At 38.1% G+C, this 23407-nt stretch overlaps 1 protein-coding gene across 1 annotated transcript in view; it reads right to left on the bottom strand.

Moving 5' to 3' along the window:
* The window catches only part of CCDC83 (coiled-coil domain containing 83), a 42891-nt gene extending 26363 nt beyond the window's left edge, over positions 1-16528 (bottom strand). Inside the window, exons 1-4 of the mRNA XM_033121298.1 lie at positions 16467-16528; positions 16048-16121; positions 10388-10510; positions 5502-5586 (exon numbers count right to left, since the gene is read on the bottom strand). Of these exons, the coding sequence (XP_032977189.1) occupies positions 5502-5586; positions 10388-10482 (180 nt within the window). The 5' untranslated portion in view covers positions 10483-10510; positions 16048-16121; positions 16467-16528. The remainder of the gene's footprint in view (positions 1-5501; positions 5587-10387; positions 10511-16047; positions 16122-16466) is intronic.
* Between the last annotated feature and the right edge of the window lie 6879 nt (positions 16529-23407).

Below are 23407 nucleotides of genomic sequence, written 5' to 3'. Positions count from 1 at the left end.
TCAGGGTTGTGCGTGTGCTCAGGAAAGACCTAAGAAGGCGGTAAGCACTCACTTCTGGCTGACCTTGAGGCTCTGATGAAGCAAGAAGTAAGGATGAAGGTGAAGTTGTAAATTGCCTGGCTGAGTGTAGAAGGCAGGTCCCAACAATCACACAGAGCCCCTCAGCAAAGGCTGGGAAATTTATTGGTTAGATACATTTAAAGAAATCTCTGTCCAATCATTAGCTGACCACTAAGCTAAGCAAACAAAGGCTTCCATGGCCACACATAACAAAAAATGTAGGCTTCACAGAACTAGTTAAGAAAAGTCACTAAACAAACAACTACAATGAGCAACAATAACAACAAATCTGGGATAGAGAAGAGAATCTAATTTCCAGAGTTGTCACATTAAAATACTAAAAATGTCCAGTTTTCAACAAAAAATTATGAGGAATGTAAAGAAAAAAAGGAGGTATGATCCATGCACATTCTTACTGGGAATTTTATTATACACAGGGAAAAAGGGTCGTCAATAGAAACTGTCCTCGAGGAAGCCCAGACATTAGACTTTTTAGACAAAGACTTTACATCAGCTATCTTAAATATATTCAAAGAGTTAAAGGAAACCATGTCTAAAGAACTATAGGAAAGTATGAGAATGATGTCTCACCAAATAGAAAATAGCAATAAAGAGAAATAAATTATTTTTAAAAAAGGAACCAAATAGAAATTCTGGAGCTAAAAAGTACAATAGTTTGAAATGAAAAATTCAGTCAAGGGGCTCAACACCTGATTCAAGCAGGCAGAATATTGTTCAGTCATAAAAAGGAATGAGGTCGTATGCTTTGCACTGAATGTTTATGTCCTTCTCCCCTGCCCCAAATCCACATGTTGAAGCATTCATCCCCAATGTGATGGTATTTTCAAGGTGAGCCTTTGGGAGGTAATTAGATTTAGGTGTCATCATGGTAGAGGCCCCATGATAAGATTACTGCCTTTATAAGAAGAGGAAGAAATCAGAGTTCTCATTCCACCACTACAGGCAAAAGCAAACAAATTTTTGTATATCTTATACAAAAATTAACTCAAAATGGGCCATGATTTAGGTGGAAAGGGTGAAACTATAAACATTTTAGAATAAAACATAGGATAAAATCTTTGGGATCTAGGGCTAGGCAAAGAGTTTTTAAAGTTGACACGAAAAGTCTTCATATAAGGAAAAATTGGTAAACTGGACTTCATTAAAATGAAAAACTCCTCTGCGAAAGACTGTTATGAAGATGAAAAATTATGATACAGACTAGGAGAAAATATTTGCAAATAACATATCCAACAAAGGACTAGTATCTAGAAGGTTATCTCTCTACCTACCTACCTACTTACCGACGTATCTACATTTTAAAAAATTCTCACTACTCAGCATTAAAAGAAAAAATCGAATTAGAAAATAGGCAAAAGACACAAAGATAAAGTTCACCAAAGAAGATATATAATAAGCACATGAAAAGATGTTCAATATCATTAGCCATTAGGGAAATGCAAATTAAAACTACAATGAGATATCACTACTCACCTATCAGAATGGCTAAAATAATAGTGCTATCACTAAATGCTGGCAGGTATGCTGAGAAACTGGATCACTCATATATTGCTGGTGGGATTGTAAAATGTTTCAGTTACACTGTTAAAAAGGATGCCAATTTCTTACAAAATGAAACATTTGCTTGCCATACAGCCCAGCAGGTGCACTCTTAGGCATTTATCTGAGAGAAATGAAAGCTTATGTTCACATAAAAACCTGTACACAAATACCTATAAAAGCTTTATTTGTCATAGTCAAATACTGAAAGCAACTCACATGTCTTTCAATAGGTAAATGGTTAAACAAAATGTGGTACTCCCATGTCGTGAACTACTACTCAGCAATAAAAAGGGACCAACTCTAATAATACACACAACAACCTGGGTGCATCTCCAGAGAGATATGCTGAAGGAAAAAAGTCAATTCCAAAAGATTACTTACTGTATGATTCCATGTATAAAAAAATTCTTGAACTGAAAAAATTATAAAAATGGCGAACAGAGGAATGGTTTTCAGGGGTTCAGGAAGGGGTGGAATTGGGAGGAGAGTGAGTGGCTATAAAAGGACAACATGAGGGATGCTTATATTGATGGAGATGTTCTGTAGCTTGACTGTCTTGATGTCAATATTGTCAATATTAACATTGTAGTTGTGATATGTATTGTACTATAGTTTTATAGTTACGTACTACATAAAGGGTACACGACATAAAGGGTACACAGGATGTCTCTGCATTATTCCTTATAATTGCATGTTAATCTATAATTACCTCAAAATAAAATGTTTAATTTAAAAACGAAGATCAATCAACAACTGAAAAATAAACCATTTGTTTGTTATTCTTCAAGCAAGTCTCAAAGATTCCACTTTCTTGAATGAAATAGATTTATGTTTTCTTAGAAATAAATTTAATTACTTTGGCTTGACAGAAGTTATTTTAAAATGAAATATTTGTAGAAACTTGAATCATAGCAATGAAAATATCCTTTGCCAAACTATTGCACTATTAATCTTTTTTTTCCAAATATAAGCTTTTCCACTTATTTTTGTAAAAGTGGAAAATTCCTTTATCACATATGTTCCGAATAGTAAATAAATCTTTATTAGATTTTACTTATGTTAGTTAATTTTAGCAAGGCAACATTAAATTTCTAAATTAAATTTCAGCTCGAAAATATTTACCATGATACACATAGGCAAAACACTTACAAAGACATTGATAATTTAAAAATCATTACATACAATTCATAAAGAAATATATAATAGCTAAAGAAATTTTTCCTTTAATTTCCATAATTAGCACAATACTTCTCAAAGTGAATCCAGTTCTTTTACATCAAATTTTTAACACAATGACTATTCTTTTCAAACATGTGATGCTTTAATTTGTAAATTAAAACAGCATTACATGTCCTAAAAATGTAATTAAAAATTTTAGAAACATTTTTAAAAATGATATAGAAACATTACTATATCATATTTGCCATTATATGTAAATTTAATAGCATCTATACTAAACTTCCCAAATCCCATATGAATTTCAAATGGAAGGGAAATGTGTCTGATAACACGTTACAAAATTCACTATGTCTGAAAAATTATTTTGAGCTACATACTGAAACAAAATTTAGTTAGATATATCCACCAATATGCTAAAAAAGATGTTTATCTTATACAGTGAAGTAAATAATTTATTGTTTGAGGTAAGAATAATTATCACATTATAAAATAGAAAAAAGGAGATTCAGTAAATAAGCTACAAAAAGGATTAGTTTTGTTTTGATATAAGGCCATCTCATGGGCTTTACCCTTTTAACTTTTAGGAGTCACAAGAACAAGAACAGAACTTGCCAAAATAGTACACAGAGTTCCCATCAATTCACCCAGCTTTCCCCAGTGATAACATCTTATATAACCATAGTACGTTATCAAAACCAGGAAATTGACACTGGTACAATGTTTTTAGCTGAACTGGAGCCGTTATTTGGATTTCACCAGTTTTCACATGTGCTATTTTTTTTCAGTGTATAGAATTATGAAATTTTATCACATATACATAAGAGAATTATTACCACATAGATGAAACTTGAAGCCATGGTGTTAAATAAGATCACCCAGAGAGAGAGGTTAGACTGACCGGGAAGGTTGGGGATGAGAACCCTGGTAAATACCTGAATTACGGGTGGGTCCAGGAAAAACACAATGAATAAAAAACAGTAAGAAATGGTCAGAGAAGCAGGAGGAAAATTAAGGGGGAGTGATGTCCTGGAACCCAAAGGAAAAAGTTTCAAGATGACAGGAGCAACTGACTGCGGAAGGGATGAGGGGTAACAACTACAAAGAGTCCATTGCACCTGGCTAACTGGTCATTAATAGCTTTTGCTGGAGCAGTGATGGTGGGATAGTAGGGGTGAGAGAATGAATTAGGAGGTAAGGAAGTAAGTGGACACAGTGAACTATAAAATGTCTAATGAGGTAAATGGAACAATGAACGCAAACAGAGAGAAAGAAAGGTAATAAATGAGGTGACAGTCTAAACATGTCTAGGAAGGGATGATGAATAGAAAGGAAGAGGGGCATTTCTGATTTTGACATAACTGAAGAGAAAAATATCTTACTAATGGGTCATGTTTAATTTAGCCATTTAGATACATGTGACCTCAAAAAATTTTCCCTTCACTGGTGTTGGTGTGAATCAACTCTCCCATTCTTGAGCTAATCCCTCACGGAAACAAAACCTTTGTTTCTGGTTCCAATTGATGGGCTATGGCAAAGTAATTCCTTAGTCCTTTCCACAATTAAATAGAAGTCCCAAAGTTGACCTAGGAGTTCCAATGCTGACCAATGGGAGACATGCATTGGTCCCTTGATGGCAACTCATTCCTCTTTCGTGCTCTGAATGGACTTACTTCATCATGTGGAACCTACATCCAAGCACCTAGGCCAAACTTCTCCTTTCCATTCCCATCTATAGCCCTGAGTTTCTATTTTAGTCCCTATTACAAGTGACTGATCCTTAAGAATCCTGACAATGTCAGGGGCACAGTTATATCACCACCAGGGCTTGTCTTGCCCAATAACTATTTGCTGAATGAATGAGCAAATCAGCCCTATGGGAAGACAAGAATCCCTGTTTTACAAAAGGAAAGTTGAGGCTCAGTTTTGGCCAAAATGACATCAGCAGTAAGTTGTACAGTCAGGATGCAAACTCAGATCTCTGACTCCAGGTTTCATTAAGATTTGTAGATGTAGGCTTTTTAGACAAAAGCCAAATAAAACAGTTAAGTGTAGAAGTTTCAGGGTCCACATAAAATAAATGATTTAATGGGGGACACCCTCAGTATTTCCTCATTGGTGAAACCCTTTAAGAGTGGAGTTGTGTTTATTATAATTTATTGCTTCCAAACTTTATTTCTGTTGGTCTTTACTTCTGATAGTCATATATAGCACCCCTTTGAAATTCATTTTAAACTGATTTATAAAAACAATGTATCATCTTAAACATTGGTCATTTTAACAACTCAGACTGTACTTTTCAAATACTATTAACATGTGTACAATCTCTGAAAATCTGAAAGAAAACAGATACAAAAATTAAAAATAGAGAACCAATGTTTTATAATTTGGTTAAATAAGAAATTGAAAGGTAAACATGGTTTCAGAGCTTTAAAATTTCAACATAAGACTCAGTGTCCTCATGAGCTAAATAACATAATTTAAGCTAACTTTCTTTGACATTATAATTAATATATTAACAGTATCTTCTTCTTGCCTTACATGTACCAAAAAAAAAAAAAAACCATCCTTAAATAGATTGTAAATGAATCAATTCTAAGTATTAAATAAGATAATTTCCTGGAGTACATTTCATCATAATTCACAATTTTTTAAAGCATTTGTGTAAATGTTTAATGGCTAGATGTCGGCTTTATACTCACTCTTTCATGATACTTTTGGTTCTTTTCCCTGAGTCTCTTTATTTGAACCATGAATTGTTCTACTGTATTTTCCTTTATTTGACAGCTGATAATAAACAAAGATAAGATTTGTTACAATTACTTATCTTAGGAAAATTAAACAGACAAAATTTAAAATTAAATTATTTGAATTGACATAAAGTATTAAATGTATTATAAAAACCAATTTAGGGATAAGAACTTAAGTGATTATGTGTCTCTGAGTATATTTTACTCACTCAAATACATATTAGAGAGATCACTTCAAGTTTTTTTCCAAATCAATCATTTTTAATGCATAGCCATAATTTTGATACTTTCTAAAGATCTATAAATAATTCAACTTAAAGAGAACCTGGGAAAGGGCATACAGAAAACATGCTTTCCAGAATTCTAAAAATATTCAGACAAAAATAGCAAAACACAGATTTTATAAGAGCACGTCCATCTTCTTTGTTTGAGGTGAACAAACTAGGCATACCTATTGGTTCAAGTTCATTGGTATACCGTCTCTTTTATAATTAATAAAAGCTTCTTTCCTGACACAAATACCTTTCATTAAAACCCACAGTATTTGTTGAGTATCTGTTAGGTATGAAAGAGAGATAGAAAAGTGCAGAAAGACTTTGGTATAGGCCATTTGGTAGCTATTGGAAGTGTTAAGTATATCCCTATACGTGTATCTCTATTACCTAGAGTAAGTCTTATAACTTTAAATCTGAGACCAAAATAAGGCCACAGAAATAGCTCTGTATAAATCACTTGCCTCAATTAAAACAAACAAAATGATAGCGCTTCTGTGGTGTAGAGAACAGAGGAGTGGTTCAAGACTGAGAAACTCTGGTTTTCAATCTTGTTCCTACCACTTCTTACCTATCTAACCTCAGGCAAGTCAGTTCCCTGAGCTTCAGTTTTCAAGCTGTCCGTGCAGGTAACAAAACCCAGCTCTACACATTTTTTATAAGGATTAAAATAAGAAATCATATGAGAACATTTCTGCCCTAAAGTAAGTACTTGGTAAATTTCAGTTGCATTTGAATCTTACTTCCTCAGCCCTTCCCACAAAATATCATTTATATCTGTGACATTGTATACTTAGTATAGAGAAAAATAAGGCTCCTGCTTTCCAAATGATGAGAAAATGCAATATAAAAACAAAGCAAGCAGATCCTTTAGAGGAAACCAGAGCTCTATTTGGATACTGTGAAACTTGGATTGTAGACTTGGTTCTCCACTAAACTGCCTCTGAATCTATTTAGGCCTTGGCTCACTCTTCTGTAAGTAAGAGAATTGAAGGAGATGAGAGGAGCTTTATGGTTCCTGTTCAGTTCCACAATTCCGCAGTTTAAGTTGATCAGTGTTCCCTTTCACGCCTTCATACAGACAATGTAGATTTAATGAGCAGATGCTTATGTGCCCAGCATTGTTTTAGGCGGTACAGAGATCTTGAGGAACAGTGTCTTCATGATCCTTGCCCTCTAAGGACTTATATTTTACTAGACAATAAACAAGTAAACACACAAACCATTATCTACACATTATGATAAATGCTATAGGGGAAATAAGAGGATATAGGAACGACCGTAGACGGAAGAACTATTATAGATGGGCGGGGTCTCCACACGATGGTAAGAAATAAGGTTATAGGGTAAGTATAAGCAGCCAGCTTTCCTTCTTACTTAAAGCTCAGATGTGCAAAAATTTTGAAAGAGTGCCTTCTCTACCTTGCATTTTTAAGGAGAAAAATAAAGATACCATAAATGAAAATTGTCTGAAAAGAACCTATGAAATATGTGCTAATTACTACATAATTTCTGCCGTTACAAATATGGCAAAGGTACTTGTCTGCATGGGTGGAGCAGGCAAATGAATCTCAAGTATGTGGTCTCCACTGGTTTGGGACTGTGAGCCTGCCTGCCTTTGTGACGACTGAGCATGCAAAAATGGGACTGGAGACTGTATCCAGCCCAAACCCTAGATGTTGCATGGGACACGCTTATACTAAAAAAAAAACAAGTATTTGTTGTTTATTTGAAATTTAACTTGGCACCTGTATTTTTATTTGCTATACCTGGCCACCCTACCCTTAAGGCTATCATCCCTCCCCTCAGAGCAGTTAGGAGCGAACAACCCAGGGCTTTGTCTGGTGTTCCTTCTGCATTGAGCAGTTGGGAAAGATCTGAGTGGCATCAGCAGGCCTCGGGGAATTCTGAGAGGCCCCAAAGGTTTTGGCGGCTTCATTGCCGCCCTTCTGTAGTGCATGGTAGTTGCGGGTCTAACCTGGCCTAGCCTCTCCTTGGCACTCACTTCGATTTCCTCAGGCCTCATGAAAAGATGGATTTACCAAGACGCAGATGAAGCTGAACTTCAGAACTCCGCACTATTAGCCACTGTGGGAATTCAAGCTTCACCATTCTCTATCCTTTTTCCTTTTCCGGTCTCCCACATCTACTCAGTACCCGAGGAACTCCCCTGTCACACTACAGGCTGAAGCAAGACAAACCAGGGAGGTAATATATACTAACGTGGTTTGAAAAGGATATAGCACTATTTTAAAGCATAAGGTTATGAAATTATTAGTAACACAATGTGTCACCTTTCCCCTGTCCTCCCTCTATTATTAAAATGTTAGTAACGTGTCAACTTTCTCCTTCTATGCAATTTCATTGAAAATTCTGAGAAGGATAACAAATTTGCATTCTCCCCAAATCTATACTTTTATCTATTTTTTAACCCATAATCATATCCATACCTATATCTGTATCTATGTCTATACCCATACTCCTTGTAGAAAGATGAAAACAAATACAAAGGAGAAAATAAAAAGCATCACGACTCAGAGACGATCACCTTGTAGATTTAACACTGGCAGTCTCAGCTCTTCACAAACAACCAGAGAAGTTTATGACCTTATTTTCTTGGGTTAGATTGAAAAAAAGGTCAATTGTTCAGAAATCATTGACTATCTACTATGTGCTCTCCGCTCTGTTAGGAGCTGAGATTGTATCAGAGAAATATTAGATGCCACCAGGGGACCCTTGGACAGTCCTTCCTTAGACGATGACGGGGTGTCTTGGTGATTTGTTATAAGACCTGGGAACACATGGAATGAGTAAATGTCACTAGCAGAGCACAGTACAGCAAGGCCTTGGCTGTTCCAGTCCATCAGATTATTTATTCGGTTTTAACAAAGGAAAGAGAACAAAAGCATGGGATGTTTAATTTAGATCTTGCACTAGATCATGAGAATTTTTAAATGTTGGCTTCCTTGTAAACCTCTGTTAATGAGGAGAAAGACTGGCCTCTGGCTGACCCAGAAGAGAGAGAAACAGTTGTAATTGGATGTCATCACTATAAACTGTGGGAGCAAATTAGAGAGCAGGTTGTATTCACAGAGCCTGACTTTTTGGCCACCTATCCTAAGACGAGATGGGGAAAGTTTTCAGTTATGTTGAGAAATGAGTGCGGGTAGTATCTGGTTATTAATGTTATCGGAAGTAGAAAATAAAAGGGAACTTTGTTAAAAGCCCCTTTCCATGGATGTTTCTCTCTCAGTGTTCTGACCTTTTCACACACTGCCTTCCAAAAAGTTTGGAGTCTCTCAAGATGGATTTTCCCTGAATGTTGTTAAAAACAATCCTCTTACACAAAGACCTAGTCACCAGCATCACGGATTCCCCATTTCCACCTTGCCCCCTCCAATACATGGCTCGCCATTTCCAAATCCCACGTGTTCCACAGGGCTCTGCTTATCTGACCCTTGCCTAAACCACCAGAGTCTGCGCTTGCTCTCTCTCCCTTCTGCCCCTTCTCTCATTTCCTGGGCTGTGAGAAGGACTTCCTCACCCCGTGTCTTTCCCATAAGTCTTCCTCTCTACCGCGCTATGTCTCCTTAACACCTGTTCCTTTCCTGGAGATCAGCTTACGCATTGCTTCCTCATACCAGCTTTTCCTGACCCCTCCAACTATGTGGAGTCCTTTAGTTATACCATTACACAGAACCCTACACTTTTCTTTCATAGAACCTTAATGATAGCTGTGTAAGTTTTTTTCAACATCTTGAATTAGCTGTTTAATGTCTGTCTCCCATGGTTCCCCAGGGCAGGGATCACGGGTTGCTGTTCCCCGTCATCTTTGTACCCAGCACTTGCCAGTAACTTGGGAAACATTCAAGTATTAGTTCAATAAATGCCTGAATGAAGTACATTCTGATCTGGAAACACACTGACATGTAATCACTCCCTAAGAATTACACATTGAAACACCTACCCTAAGCCAACAAAGCTGAGACTCAAAAGCTCTCAAGGGGCTGACTCTCCATTAGGTGGATAAAACATAAACATAGAATAGGTATCACCTCTAATTTTGTGTCCACCTCCTGGGAACAAAACGTTAAGAAATATTATCCTTATTAAAAATAACTCTCTCTAAATCATTTGGATTTGATCTGTAGCGATTTGGAAAGAATGCAAATTGGAATGTCTGGAAATGAAAAGTTAAAGAAGAAAAATTTCCACTTTTTACTTTTCTATGAATGTACGTTGACTATTCTATGTTGTATTTTAAGAGGTAGGCCAGCAAGCGGTTGTGTATATTTGAGAGAGTGACCAATAATACAGGGAGGGAGCTCAAACCACACGAATGAATGCTGTTCCATAGCTACGACGTGGACTGTGTTATAGTCAAAGTTTCAAAAACTTTTAAAAATATACACAGAGCACAAGAGGGCAGTTATGCCTCCAGTCTACCTCCAGTCCCGCTGCCTTGACAGCTTTTGAGTGCATCCTTTTCCATGCGCAGTTATAAGAGTCTTAACAATGATTGCCATTTATATATGGAAAACTTTGCATTTAATAATCTAAGCTTACTGATAGTCTAGAAGCATTTCACTGACAGGAAATTTCACTTCTTTTCGTGGCCCATATTGAACATCCTTTTTATCTGCTTTCGCTCTGTTTTCCATTGCGTTGCTTAGCTGGTAAGAAATGTACCTGTTTAGAAAAGACACATAGGAAAAGTAAATCAGCTCTGTCTTTGCCCCTCTACTTGTGTTTACTCAAGATAAGGCACTGCTAAAACTTAATTTAAAACGGGCTCTTCCGTCCAGACCGCTTCCATGTCCCCAGACCTAACAACCGCCCCACTACGGGGGCATCCAAATCAACTGGATTCTTGAGTCTGGTGAGGTCTATGTTTAGCTCAAGTACAGCACCCCCTACCCAAAACTGGCTGAGACTCACTCCCTTATGTTAGGCATCTACATCTGTTGCCCCCGTCAAGCTTCTTTACGAGCAAGAACTGAACTTTTTCAATCATTTTATTTCTCCACAGTGCTTGACAGAATGCACTGCATATGGCAGCAACTTGGTAGATGTCTGTTAATTTTTTAAAATTAAGACAAAGCAAAAGCACAACTTTCCATGAGCACCAAGAAACTAGGATCCAAAGGGATTATGTTTGGCCAGGATTGTTATAAAGAGCAAATAAGAGCACATAGTAAAGTGTTTTTTAACTTCTGAAGAGGTTTACATACCTAAAATAATAATAATAATGCGTTATCATTAACAGTAACTTTTCATTAGCTATTAATTGCTTTTGCATCTAATGATAAAAAATTATCAGAAACAATATTTTTACAAAGGGAAAATCAGGCCCAATGTTATAGTACACAGGAATACTTCAAAGATTTGGTATAGGTACAAAAGCACTTTTTTTCAGATTATAATCTTCTTTGACAGATTTTTATCTTCCAGTTTCCATTAATCTCAAAAAAAAAAAAAAGTGCCTAACTTTCAGTCAATGTATTAATAGTTGGGTGTGGCAAAAAGCACATAACCTTTGTAATTATATGTTAAAATGACTAGAAACTCTGTGAGAGTGGGAATGGTGTAATTCTTGCGTGTTGCTGTATTTCCCCACGTAGTGTAATAGATGCACCATAAATCCTTGTCAAATGAATAAATGAATGGATAGATGAATGACTCAGGCAGACATGTTTTAATCCAAGATCTAACCCCTAGTATCTATGTAACCTTGAGTAGGTTATTTAACCTTTCTGAGCTTCAGTTTTGTCGTTTGTAAAGTGAGAACAAAAATCTCATTCTGAAAGCTGTTTTAAGGATTAAATAAGCTAATATTTATAGGGCACCTAGCATAGTGTCTGACATATAGAAAGAGCTTTATTACACCCCCCTTTAGTTATAGCTCCAGCTCATGCTTCTTCAAATTTCAGGTAACTGTAAAGCACAAATGGCTGCCTGCTGCCAAGTATGACGATATGTGGAAAGGCTAATCCATGTGGTTTGCAATTGTCAACATTCATCATTGATTTGGATTACTGAATTGGCAATCTACATAGATTATTCAGATCCACAGTGGAAAAACTCTCTGAAATGAAAACACACTTTTTCCCTGTAGACATGCTGCTTGCACACCCAGACCTCCAGAGAGGCTCAGTCTTTGTGTCTGAGACTTTTCTAGCCAAGAGTGTTCATCTCTATATTCTAATGGATTCATATGTGAACGCAGATGTACTACAGTGCCTTTCAACTGAAAAATCACACAGGTGACACAACAAAAAGATTTAATGTATTAAGACAAGGGAATATATTCACTCGTATCTTCTCAGATATGAAAATACTGAGAAGAATACCATAAGCTACAAACCAAAATGTGTCATTATACTATCACAGTTCACAGAAATTTACCAGCTAAGAAAAAATTGCTTTCTTTTGTTTCAGATGCAGTTGAATTTTTATATTATTTTCTATTTAGAATTAGAATTTTTAACTTGACTATTGCACAAAAGATAGCACACTGACAATTATTTCATTTTACAATAACCTACTATTTAACAATAATTTTTACTGTAAAATATTTTATTTAAAAGCTAAAACAAATGCCAACATTAATCTCTAATTTTCTTTCTGAGTCATATGGAAGAGATCAAAGTGTTATGGTTCCCACCTGTGGCACCCATCTGGTGCTGGAGGAAAAAATGATCTCATTTTGCTCAATTACCTCAGTTACCTGGCTCTTATGTTTTTCAACTCTCTAATGTATAATTAGTTACCTAACTGCAGCTCATGGCAAAGGATTTCAATAAAATATGAATGAAAATGTGGATCCATTAAGCATATATGATTTATGCATAAACTATATTAAGATTCATTGTTTCACACACTTTCCAGAAAATTAGTAAGCCAATTGGATTGCCTGCTTAATAGCTGCATTACTGCAATGAGCTAATGACATCGCCTCAGAATGTACTTTTGCATTTGATGGTGTCCTACAAATAATAGGGATTTTTATAAACATTTACAAGGATTTACAGTTCCTGACCACCTAGATGATTTATAGCTCAGTAAAAGGTGAGAAAAATACAAAGTAATTGTCATGCAAGGTGTCAGGCGGGGTCTCTGGTCCCGCTCCCCACATAAGAACGCAGGACATGGTGAGGCCAAAAAGGAACACCCACGGAGTTATAGATAGGGGAGTCACACCACTATAGTCTTGCTGGCGGCTGGGTTGGAGACACAGGAAGCAGGAGCCACACGATCCGCAACCAGCCCTCCACTTGTCTCTGCCAACCAACCTCACCTGCCAGCTCCATCCGCCGTGCTAACTGCAATCCGCGCTTGTTAGCTCAGCCACCAACTTCTTGCTAGCCACCCTTTTCTGTTAGCGTAGCCACGGCAGTTATATTAGTGGCCAATGGCTCACTGGTTATAGGTGACGGCCAACTAGCCATAGCTGATGGCCATCCAATCACAGTTGATGGCCATTTACTACCTGAGCCAGCACCTTTCCATGTGAGGCCAAGAGCCTGGAAACTGCACTCCTGGATCTGTCCCCACAGTAATTTAACTATCTTCCAAGAAGGTGTCACCTAGAATTATTTCGTGACAAATGGACACCTAATCTGTTTGTCAGTAACTGCAACCATCTATTCAGTGCCTGCTCTGTGCGTGGCACTTTACCTGGCCCGTGGCTATAAAATATAGAAGAGCTCTACTCTGATAGGAAGAAAGAAGCATACCCCAGCAGAACTTTAAAAAAATAGTACTGAACAGCCTTTAAAAGACTTTAGCAAAATGGTTCAGGTAATGAACGCTATGGAGATCATAGCTCCCAGTGTGACCTTTAGGGCTGTGTTTCCTGTTTGGGCATTCCATACATATGCCATAGAGTGAGGGCAGGCGAGGAGGTTGGGTTTCAAAGACTCAGGGCTCCAGCCTTTTCAGAGTCTACTCCATAGTCACTCTGATAGAAAATGTTTCCAAAAATATTCCCCAAGTGCTTCTCAGTGAAAAGAAGTCTGTTTAGTAAAAAATGGACATATAAGAGCCATTTTCTTCAATGTCCTGTTATTCCATAATGTTTTCCTGGATTCTGCAAAATTACCCAAAAAACAGAGTATGTCCCTTCCTGTGAAGTCTCAGGATCCTGGCTCAGTATCTAGAAAGCTCCTAATGTCTTTTTTCAGGACTTTGTAGAGCCATGAATATCCAGAGACTCCCAATGATCCCTGTCACAATTTTGTGGAGCCTGGGAAGGATGGAAGTTCTGCCCTAATACCTTTCTGGACATTTGGAAGGGATCCTGACATTTGTTAGCCAATATTTTATACAAATAGTAGATTAAAATGGAAGATATTTACTTAATAGTATTAGTAATGACAAAAGCTCCGAATAATATTCCATCAGGGGTTGACAGAATGATTTAGGTAAAAGGTCTCTATATGGGTGTTGGAAGTCTTGAAGTCTAGTCCTGGCTTTGCCATTAACTAGCTATAAACTGTGTAAGTCTAATAATAATAATAATAATGATAATAATAATAATAACGTACTACCAAAAGCCTTTGTGAAAGAGCCATCTAACTTTAAAGGCACATATCTCACTATAGTGTAAATTGCGCCGTGTATTTGAAAAAATTCGTGGCACTCACCTTCAACAAAATATAACTCCTTTAATACTGAATAGCAACTAATTACTTCCACAAACCCTTATCTTTGGGAATTCAAAAATAAATATTGGCACATAGGCCAGCACCTTCTATGGGCACAAAACTAGGTATTCAATAAATGTCTGATTTGAATGATTGACTTGTGAATAATGTGTGCTCACTTTCTTTATGTGCTCATAATGTTGTATGCACCCTGAATTTGGAAAGCAAAAATCACTTTTAAATTCAAATTCTCACTTATGCTAGAACACATTTTTAAATACAATTTTAAAATATTTTAGAAATGCTCTCCAGCATATGTTAAAAAAAAAAAAAACCTGAATTTATCTTAAGCCTTTTAGTAGTGATAACATCACCTAAAAGTTAGCTTAAAAAATTCAGACCTCTTTTTGTACAGATTATGTATATATAGCCCCAAACGGCTTTAAAATGTAAAATACAGCCAGTTTAAAGATATGTTAAACAACCACATATTCAAATCGAGGCATTTTAAAATATCTGGATGAAGAACATTTTCAACTTTCACTCACATGATTGTGATGTACGTTATATTAGCATGTGTTTTCTTTACCAATTCAAATCCTTCGGTCAGTAGCACATTTTTGAACAGCAGCTCCCAAATTGGATTCTTAGCTTAAAAATTGGTGTCTTCTGATCCCGACTTGCTCATAACAAATACTTTGAAATGCAGTACATTATATTTATGACCAGAACTCCTTTCCCCCTCCCCCCCTACTCCTGCTCTCCTTCAGTTTTAGAAATGTCAAAAAAAGAAATGTAACCATGAAGAGATTATTGTGAGGATAATGAAAACTCTGATGGGGGAGGAGAACAAAAAGGCTTTTCTCTATCTTCAAAGACCAGTGGTGAATATAAAGAGGATATACTGGGGTTGGGTTTTGGAGTGGCGGAAAGGAAATCCATGAACAATTAGCACACACATTGAAGATATCCCGTCTTATTTTGCTTCTTTGCCTTCACAGAAATCTTTTTTTCCCCTTAGATGGGACATTTTCCCCCACCTCCCAACCACTTCCTCAACTCTCTACCCAGCAGAGAACTATGGAGTAAGAGGGGAAATGAGGAAACAAATAAAGTACTATACAAATCTAGCAAATTAATAAAAAAGAAATGAACCCCAAATCTTATGCATTGGAAGGGTCAGGGTAAAAGGCGTCAAAAACACACGCAGTATTTACGAAGTGCCTGCAGGGGGAGGGGCTCTGCGCTGGAGTTGAGAAGGATGCAAAGATGTGTGAGGTACTCACTCAGAAGGCATTCTCCAGTCTAGAAATTCAGTGAGAAGAGCACTAAGAAAAGCAAGGCTTGTGTCTAGTCCTAGCTCTTCCATTAGTCAGTTTTGTAACCTCGGACAAGTCTCTAAACCTCTCTGACGCTCAGTTTCTGTCCCATCTTTCTTACCTCCTCTCCAGATTATTAATGAAGCTCAAATGCTTTGGGAAAACTCTCAAGTGATAAAGCCCCACGCAAATGGAAAGCATTACTATTTTACTGAACATCTACTGTGTGCCAGAGACTGAGGGGAGCATGATGGTTACAAACCTGAAGCAAATCCAGATCCTTCCTTCTGGGAGCGGAAGATCTAGAACTGCAAATAAGCAACGTATCCGGGGGTTCTACAGAAAGGCAGAAAGAGAGATGGGGTAATATTCTGATTAGATAAAAAACAAAACAAAACACAAAAACCTCCCTCTCTGTCTCCTGGGTCAAGAGCTGGAGAGTGCCTCTAAGGAACCCTCCCTGCGGCTCCTAATGGCCCAGGAACAGTGCCCAGTGGAGGACACCAGGAGGGTGCGACTCCAGGCCCATGTGGGGGCAGAGCAAGCTACAGGGCCGGTGGGGGTGGCGCAGAGATGCTTAAGAGTCTGAAGCATATTAGAGAAGACTGAAAGGAGTCAGGGACCCAGCGAGGAGGCCAGACGATCTTCCAACCGCCCCTCACAGCTTCCAGGTGCGTATACCCAGCAGGGAGCTGATAAGGTAGCGCTTCCCTGGGGCCCACAAACCAGGGCCACCCACTCTGTCGCCGCCGCGCTTTCGGTTTCCAAGGCGACCGGCGGGCTAGGGCCTCCCAATTCAACAATCCAGCACCGTCGCGAGCGGCGGACCGGGCGCGCCACCCGGTGGCCACACGAGGAAGAGTCCGGGCTGACGGCCTGCGCCGCCGCGCTCGCAGCCGCGATTGCTCCCTCCAGCCTTTCTCCCCACCGGGTTTTCACAGCCCAGCTCACCCAGAGGATTCCCCAAAACGCTCACGCCCCTCCTTACCTCCCTCTAGTGGCAAGCCGGGAAGTGGTGCGTTGTGTAGGGGCAAGACATCGGCCTCTGTGCTGTGACCGTGAGCCGGTCACTTGCGTCTCTGATTTTTTAGTTGTCAAAGGCCTGGTCGGTGGTTTTCAAACAACTCATAGGACAGGGAAAGGGGTGTGTGCGCGTGATGGGCATTCGGCCCTTCTCTGTCCCTCTCTGCCCCGTCCACAACAGCAGCTTTTCTTCTGTCTGCTTTTGCTCTGTGTAAGAATTCTTTTGGGTTTAACACCGAATAGAATTGCCAATCCTTGACTAAATGCTTAGATGGTAACTTCCAGCTCTAAAGTCCTTGATCCTGCCTATTTTCCTTCTTGCTTTACTTTTTTACTCCTAAACCTCAAGAAAACCAATATAGAGTCCGTCCGTCCGCGTTTCCACCTTTTGCAGCTATCTCCTAATTCTAGGGGAAAATATGTCACACACCTACACAGCCTTTAAAATTCTCCCTTTCCTCTCCCGCATTCTTTCTCATTCTGTCTCAAGACAGTTTCTTACATCGTGGGAGCACCTACTTCCACTAGTTACATCGGAGTCAGTTATTTATCCTTTTGTCCTGGGAAGACAGAAGTGAGGTGCTTCGTTGGGCTGGGCCTCCACTCTCTTCCTAAGTCACCTGTTTGGCATTCTTGAATTTGATTTTTAAAAAATAGGTTATTACATGATGTTTTAGGATTGATGTAGTGTTATATTGAGAACCTATTATGAACTTCTTAAAAGAAAGGAACTGATGCGGTTAGTAAAAAATGTTAATTAGCTTTCAGTTAAGGGAGTTTCTCTCATCAGTAAAAAGTCATCCTAAAATTAACCCGCTTGAGATAATTTATGTGTTTTATCTCCTTTGAATCTCCTTTTATTCTATCAATGTTACATATATGTTACATGCCAATAATTTGCTGTGATCTACACATGCAATAAAAGTTTTTTAGTTATTCGATCTTCCCTAGAAAAACAGCAACAGGTGGGATTATGGGGTAAAATTAAAAAATAGATGCTGGAGAAAAAAAAAATAACTACCACCCCAAAGTCTTTAAATATGGGAAATTTTTTTTGTTAAATAGAAAAACAATTTTGTGATTCTTCAGCACTTTGAAGTCATTCCCAAATCGTTTCCTATAAATCTTAGGCCTGCTTCTTTTACAAGAGCCTGGGCCTATAGTCAAAAATGTACTTTTACCCTATCATTTATCTCCTGTGCAATTTTTCTTATGGTCTTTGCCAGTTGGTGGTCAAACATTGAAGCCAGATAAAAACCATTTGCTGAGTTTCCTCATTTGACCCTGATTTTCTGTTAGCCTTGCCATGTTGGACGATGTAGTAATAGAGGTAAAAGCGTGTCTGTGGTAGAAAAAGCCAAATATGTTGTCTGATTTTGGCAAAACCACAAAGAATCAGTGTGGTATGCACAATTGCTGAACATTTTATACTTTTTAAACATTTTCACCTATTTTCATTGAGGATCAGTACCTCTACAAACAGGCCCTAAGACAATCAACTAAATGTATTAATAGTAAATCTCCAAGTGATTTTAGAGACATGAGCTAGTGATTAACCTACTTACTTTGCAAACCAGTTCAAACTTCTAGTAAATCAGAAATTTTACTGACAATAAAGTTACTTTTGAAAAACAGAAAAGTCCTGCTATAACTTCTTATCCAAAAACTTTGTTCCTGACAAATTTGAAACAATGAAATTGGTGTTTTGTACAAGAAAGATCATTAAGTAAGATATGCTCTTGAGAGGAAAAGTTTATGCAGGCATGGTGACAAACTCATAGAGGGGATTGTGTTTTGACTCACCATCCATTGACATGTTTCAGTATTAGAAAATGGGATTGTTTCCCACTTCATTTATGAGTCACAGTTTTTCCCTTTAGGCCAGAGACATAGCTCTGCCTTCCACCCTCTTCTCTTCATCTCTTCTAACCATCTCTTTTTTCCCACCTATTTCCTCTGCCTAATTCATTTTTGAAATTACTTCTATGGATTCTTTGGCCTGTTTGAGGAAGAGGAGTCCAGGAGGGTCAGCTAGAGACCGAGTGTCATGTCTCAAGAGGCTGGATTGTCCCTGAGGACTTTTAGTGTATGATGCCATGAGAGCAATTCAGCTACAGTGAATGCTCATGCTTTTGGCAGTGTTAAAATGTAACCACACAGGATATACAGACAAATCAATAGAACTTGGCAAAAAAGTCCAGACATAGACGAATAGACATATATACACACATACATATATATACATATATATGTCTTTTCATCTATTTCTCTCATATGTATGTCTATTGCTCTCATATATATGTATATGTATATATACATGTGTATATATGTCTATTTGTATATTTCTCTCATATATATTTGTCTATAGCTCTCATATGTATATGTATATGTATGTATATATGTATATATATGTGTGTGTGTATATAGGTATGTGCACATACATATATATGTATATATGGCCAAAAAATGTATACACATTTTAAGAAAGGAAAAAACTGTATTAAAATTAAATAATCAATATATAGTGATAACATAAGATGAATACAGGTCACGTTTGACTTCTGCCATTACAACAGATGCTCAAAGTCGTTCCCATTAGCATAATTTTAATACAGTTTTTTCCTTTCTTAAAATGTGTATACATTTTTTTGGCATCCTCTGTATATATACACAATTGCTTCAGACAAAAATGAGGAAAGGAGATAGTAAGCTAGCATTTTCAACAAATGCTACTGTAACTATTACATGCCTGATATCTGTTTGGAAAAAAAAATGAGCCTTGATCTGATCATACACCATACAAAAAATTAACTCAAACTGAATCATAGATCTGAACATGAAAGCTAGAACTATAAAACTGCTCGAGTGAAGAGGCCAAGTCTAGGCTCCAAGTGTGGGCTCCAACTGTTCCCAGCTGAGCCCGGCCATCTAGCCCACAAAGTGCTAGACATATGAGTGAAGCCATCTTGGGTCATGCCAACTAGCCCATTCATCAGCTGAGTATTGCTGAGTTGATCTCATTTGATGCCACAAGCCGCAAGAAATTGCCAATTAACTAACCTACGGAATCTGAGATATGGTTGTTGTTTTAAAGCACTAAGTTTTGATAGTATAGTAGTCATCTATTGCTGTACAACAAATTAACCAAAATTCAGTGATTCAAGACAACAGTAATCATTTATTATCTCACAGTTCCTGTAGACCAGGAATTCAGGAGCAAGTTGACTGGGCAGTTCTAACTTGGTGTATCTCATGAGGTCACACGTTGGATAGATTCCGTCTCTACCTGAAGGCACTTTCAGTCTAGGAGGAGGTAGGTACAGCCAAGTTAATAGGCAATTGCAACACAGTTGGATAACCCCTAGAATAGGGCTAAAAGCAGAGTGCCAAGGGAAAACCTAATCCAGTCTTGAGGATCAGGGAAAAATTCCTAGAGGAAGTGAGGTCTCAATTGAGACTTGACAATGAGCAGGAATTATAGTTTGGAGGGCTGGGTGTGAGAGAGGCAGGGACAGAGGGAAAGTCCTAGAGATAAAAACAAAAGTAATGAGTTTTTTATGGATCTGAAAGAAATTTAATAACGGTTAAATAATAGGGTTCCATAGAGAGGAGAGGGGTGAGATGGGAGTCTGGAGAAGTAAGCAGGGGCAGATGACGGGTCCTCTAAACCATGCTCTTTTATGATGACAAAAGTTCACTCTGGCTACAGTGTGGAGGAGGGTGGGAGAGGTCAAGATGGGGACAGGTTCCAGGATAAACTCCACTGACCACAGTTCCAATCTTCCTTCTGCCTAAGGGCCTCTCACTTCAGTCTAGTTTCTGGTCCAAGAAACATGTCTCAGACTCTCCTTTTGCAAGATTGCAGAGACTGGTAAAGAGAATGACCTCATCTTTCTGGCTCAAGTTATCAGCTTGCCCAATCTCTGGAACCTTCTATAATTCAGGTAAGATGATCACTCCCACACCAGAGAGTAGTCTATGAAACTCTGCTTCCAACAACATATTAAAAGAATTAGAACATATGGAGTAACACTACCTCACATCTGGAGAATAAAGCAGTATAAATGCTAACTTCCATCTTTTAAGAACTGTATTTGTATAATTGTTTACCAGTTGCTTTTTTTTCTTTTCTCTTTTTTTATTGTGGTAAGAACATGACATGAGATCTGCCCTCTGAACAAAAATTTAAGTGTACAATACAATGTTGTTAACTACAGGCACTATATTTAACAGCAGACCTCTAAAATTTATGCATTTGGCATAACTGAAAGATTATACTTGTTGAACAGCGACTCCCCATTTTCCCCTTCCACGAGCCCCTGGCAACCACCATTCTGCTCTCTGTTTCTATGTGTGTGACTATTTTAGATATGTCATATAAGTGGAATCATACAGTATTTGGCCTTCTGTGACTGGCTTATTTCACTTAGCATAATGTCCTCCAGGTTCATCCCTATTGTCAGAAATGGCAGGATTTCATTCTTTTAAAGGCTAAATAATATACCAGGGTATGACTATGTCATGTTTTCTTTATCTATTCATGTATCAATGGACATGTAGGTTGTTTCCATATTTTGTTTTTTGTGACTAACGCTGCAGTGAACACGGCAGTGCAGGTATCTCTTAGAGACCCTGATTTCAATTCTTTTGGGTAAATACCAGGAAATGGGATTGCTGGATCATATGGTAGTTCTATTTCTAATTTTTTGAAGAACTTCCATACTATTTTCCAAAATTGTTCCACACAATTCAATAGCTTTCCTGTCTATCAGAAACAATGACTTAGAACAGACTATGGGAAAATATGTCATATAAAAATATCTCATAAAGAATAGAGTTTAAGTACAATACTAATAGTATATATTCAAAACCTAATAATAATTTATTTTAAAAATTCTAAAACTTTTGACTTAACAGACCACGTTGGAAAGGAAATACTATGTACCTGAATAGAAAATATATAATATTGAATAATGTCAATGTCAATTCTTTCTAAATTAGTGTATAAGTTTAATGCAGATCTACAAAAAAAAGGTATTTGTTTGTAGAAGGGAAAATAGTTGGGACATTCTCAGGACTATGTATCAATATTAGCAAGTCCAAGGCAGTGTGCTGTATTTTTAAATAAGAAGAAATGATGAGCTTTTGGTTTACTCCCTGTACTTCCTATGGTGTTGAGGAAATACGAAATATTTTACCTTCCGTACAGCATACTAGCTAAGAAAACCATTGCAAAAGACCACATTATGTGATTCTATTTCATGATATGTCCAGAGAAAGCAAATACAGAGACAGAAATTGAGACTTCAGTGAGGGCTATAAATCACAGCGTCACCAGCAGGGGGACCACTGGAGAGGGAGCTGTCCAAATGAGGGATGCGAGCTGAACAAAGCGCATCTGAGAGAATAGTCTTTGGACCCTGACATTGAAATATCCTTCTACTGAATGCACCCGACTGTGGGAATTGCTCATTGTGGAGTCTGGTGAGACTGAGAGACATAGGATACAGAACCACACTTTGTTGGTGCTTATCTTCCTTAAGAACACAAAATTTGGAGTAAGATAATCCAGACTTATCTGAAGCTGCTTATGGGCGGTGTGACCGTGGATAAGTTCCTTTACCTCTCTGCATCTCAATTTCCTCATTTGTAAATGGTAATAATATTGCATACTTCTCAGGGCTGTTCTGAAGATGAAATAAATACGCAGAATTCCTGGCCCACAGTAGGTTCTCAATAAATATTAGTTCTCCTTTGTACTAATATTGTTTTAGAGAGAAGGCCAGAAAGTATGAAAATGTGGAGCTCTTCTGGCGCCCATTGCCTGTGTGGCTGGAGAGGACTTGCTCCATTCAGTTAGCATCTATATCTGGTGGGACCCAAATATGCACCTCGGACCCAGCTCTAAACCTTAGACCCAGCTGCCTGCTCAGTATCAATTAGATGTCTCGCAGGCACATCATGCCCCAAACTCACTATCTCCTACCCCTTCCGACTTGCCCCTCCTCCTTGGGGCTGTGTCCCATATTCAGTAAATAGCACCAGCATCCACTTAGCTGTTGAAGCCTGAAGGCTGGGAGTTATTCTCGACTCTTTCCTTTTCCTCAATTCCTAGGTCCAATCAGTCTTCAAGTTCTGTCAGTCTACCTAGAGATTGGATAGACTGAACCCATTTGCTAATTTTCATTTGAAAATATTTGTTGAGCAGCTGCTATGGGTTAGACACCATGTCGGGCTCCGTCTTCACTGCCTCCTCTCTAGCATCGGTCACAGCCTTCTCTCTATTTGACTGAAGAAATAGCTTCCCAACTAGGTGCCCTGCATCTACTTTTTACCTCTTCTAATCCTTTCTTCACATTCTGCCAGAAATGTACTCCTTTGCTTAAGACCTTAAACGGCCTCCCACAGAGACCTTAGGAAAGAATTCATGACAAGCTGAAATCTAGGCCCATCACGTCTAGGCCAGGTCCCCCTGTTATGTGCTGCAATCATTGGTTGGGTTCCTGCCAGAAATATACCCTAGGATTGGGATTTGAGAGCAAGTAGTTTATTTGGGAAGCAGTCTCAGGAAGCTCTGGTAGGAAGATGGGGGAATCAGG

This window comes from Rhinolophus ferrumequinum, chromosome 11 (assembly GCF_004115265.2).
Source record: "Rhinolophus ferrumequinum isolate MPI-CBG mRhiFer1 chromosome 11, mRhiFer1_v1.p, whole genome shotgun sequence".
Lineage (NCBI taxonomy): Eukaryota > Metazoa > Chordata > Mammalia > Chiroptera > Rhinolophidae > Rhinolophus > Rhinolophus ferrumequinum.
Note: the sequence above shows the minus strand (reverse complement) of the source record. Positions and strands in the feature narration are given on the sequence as shown.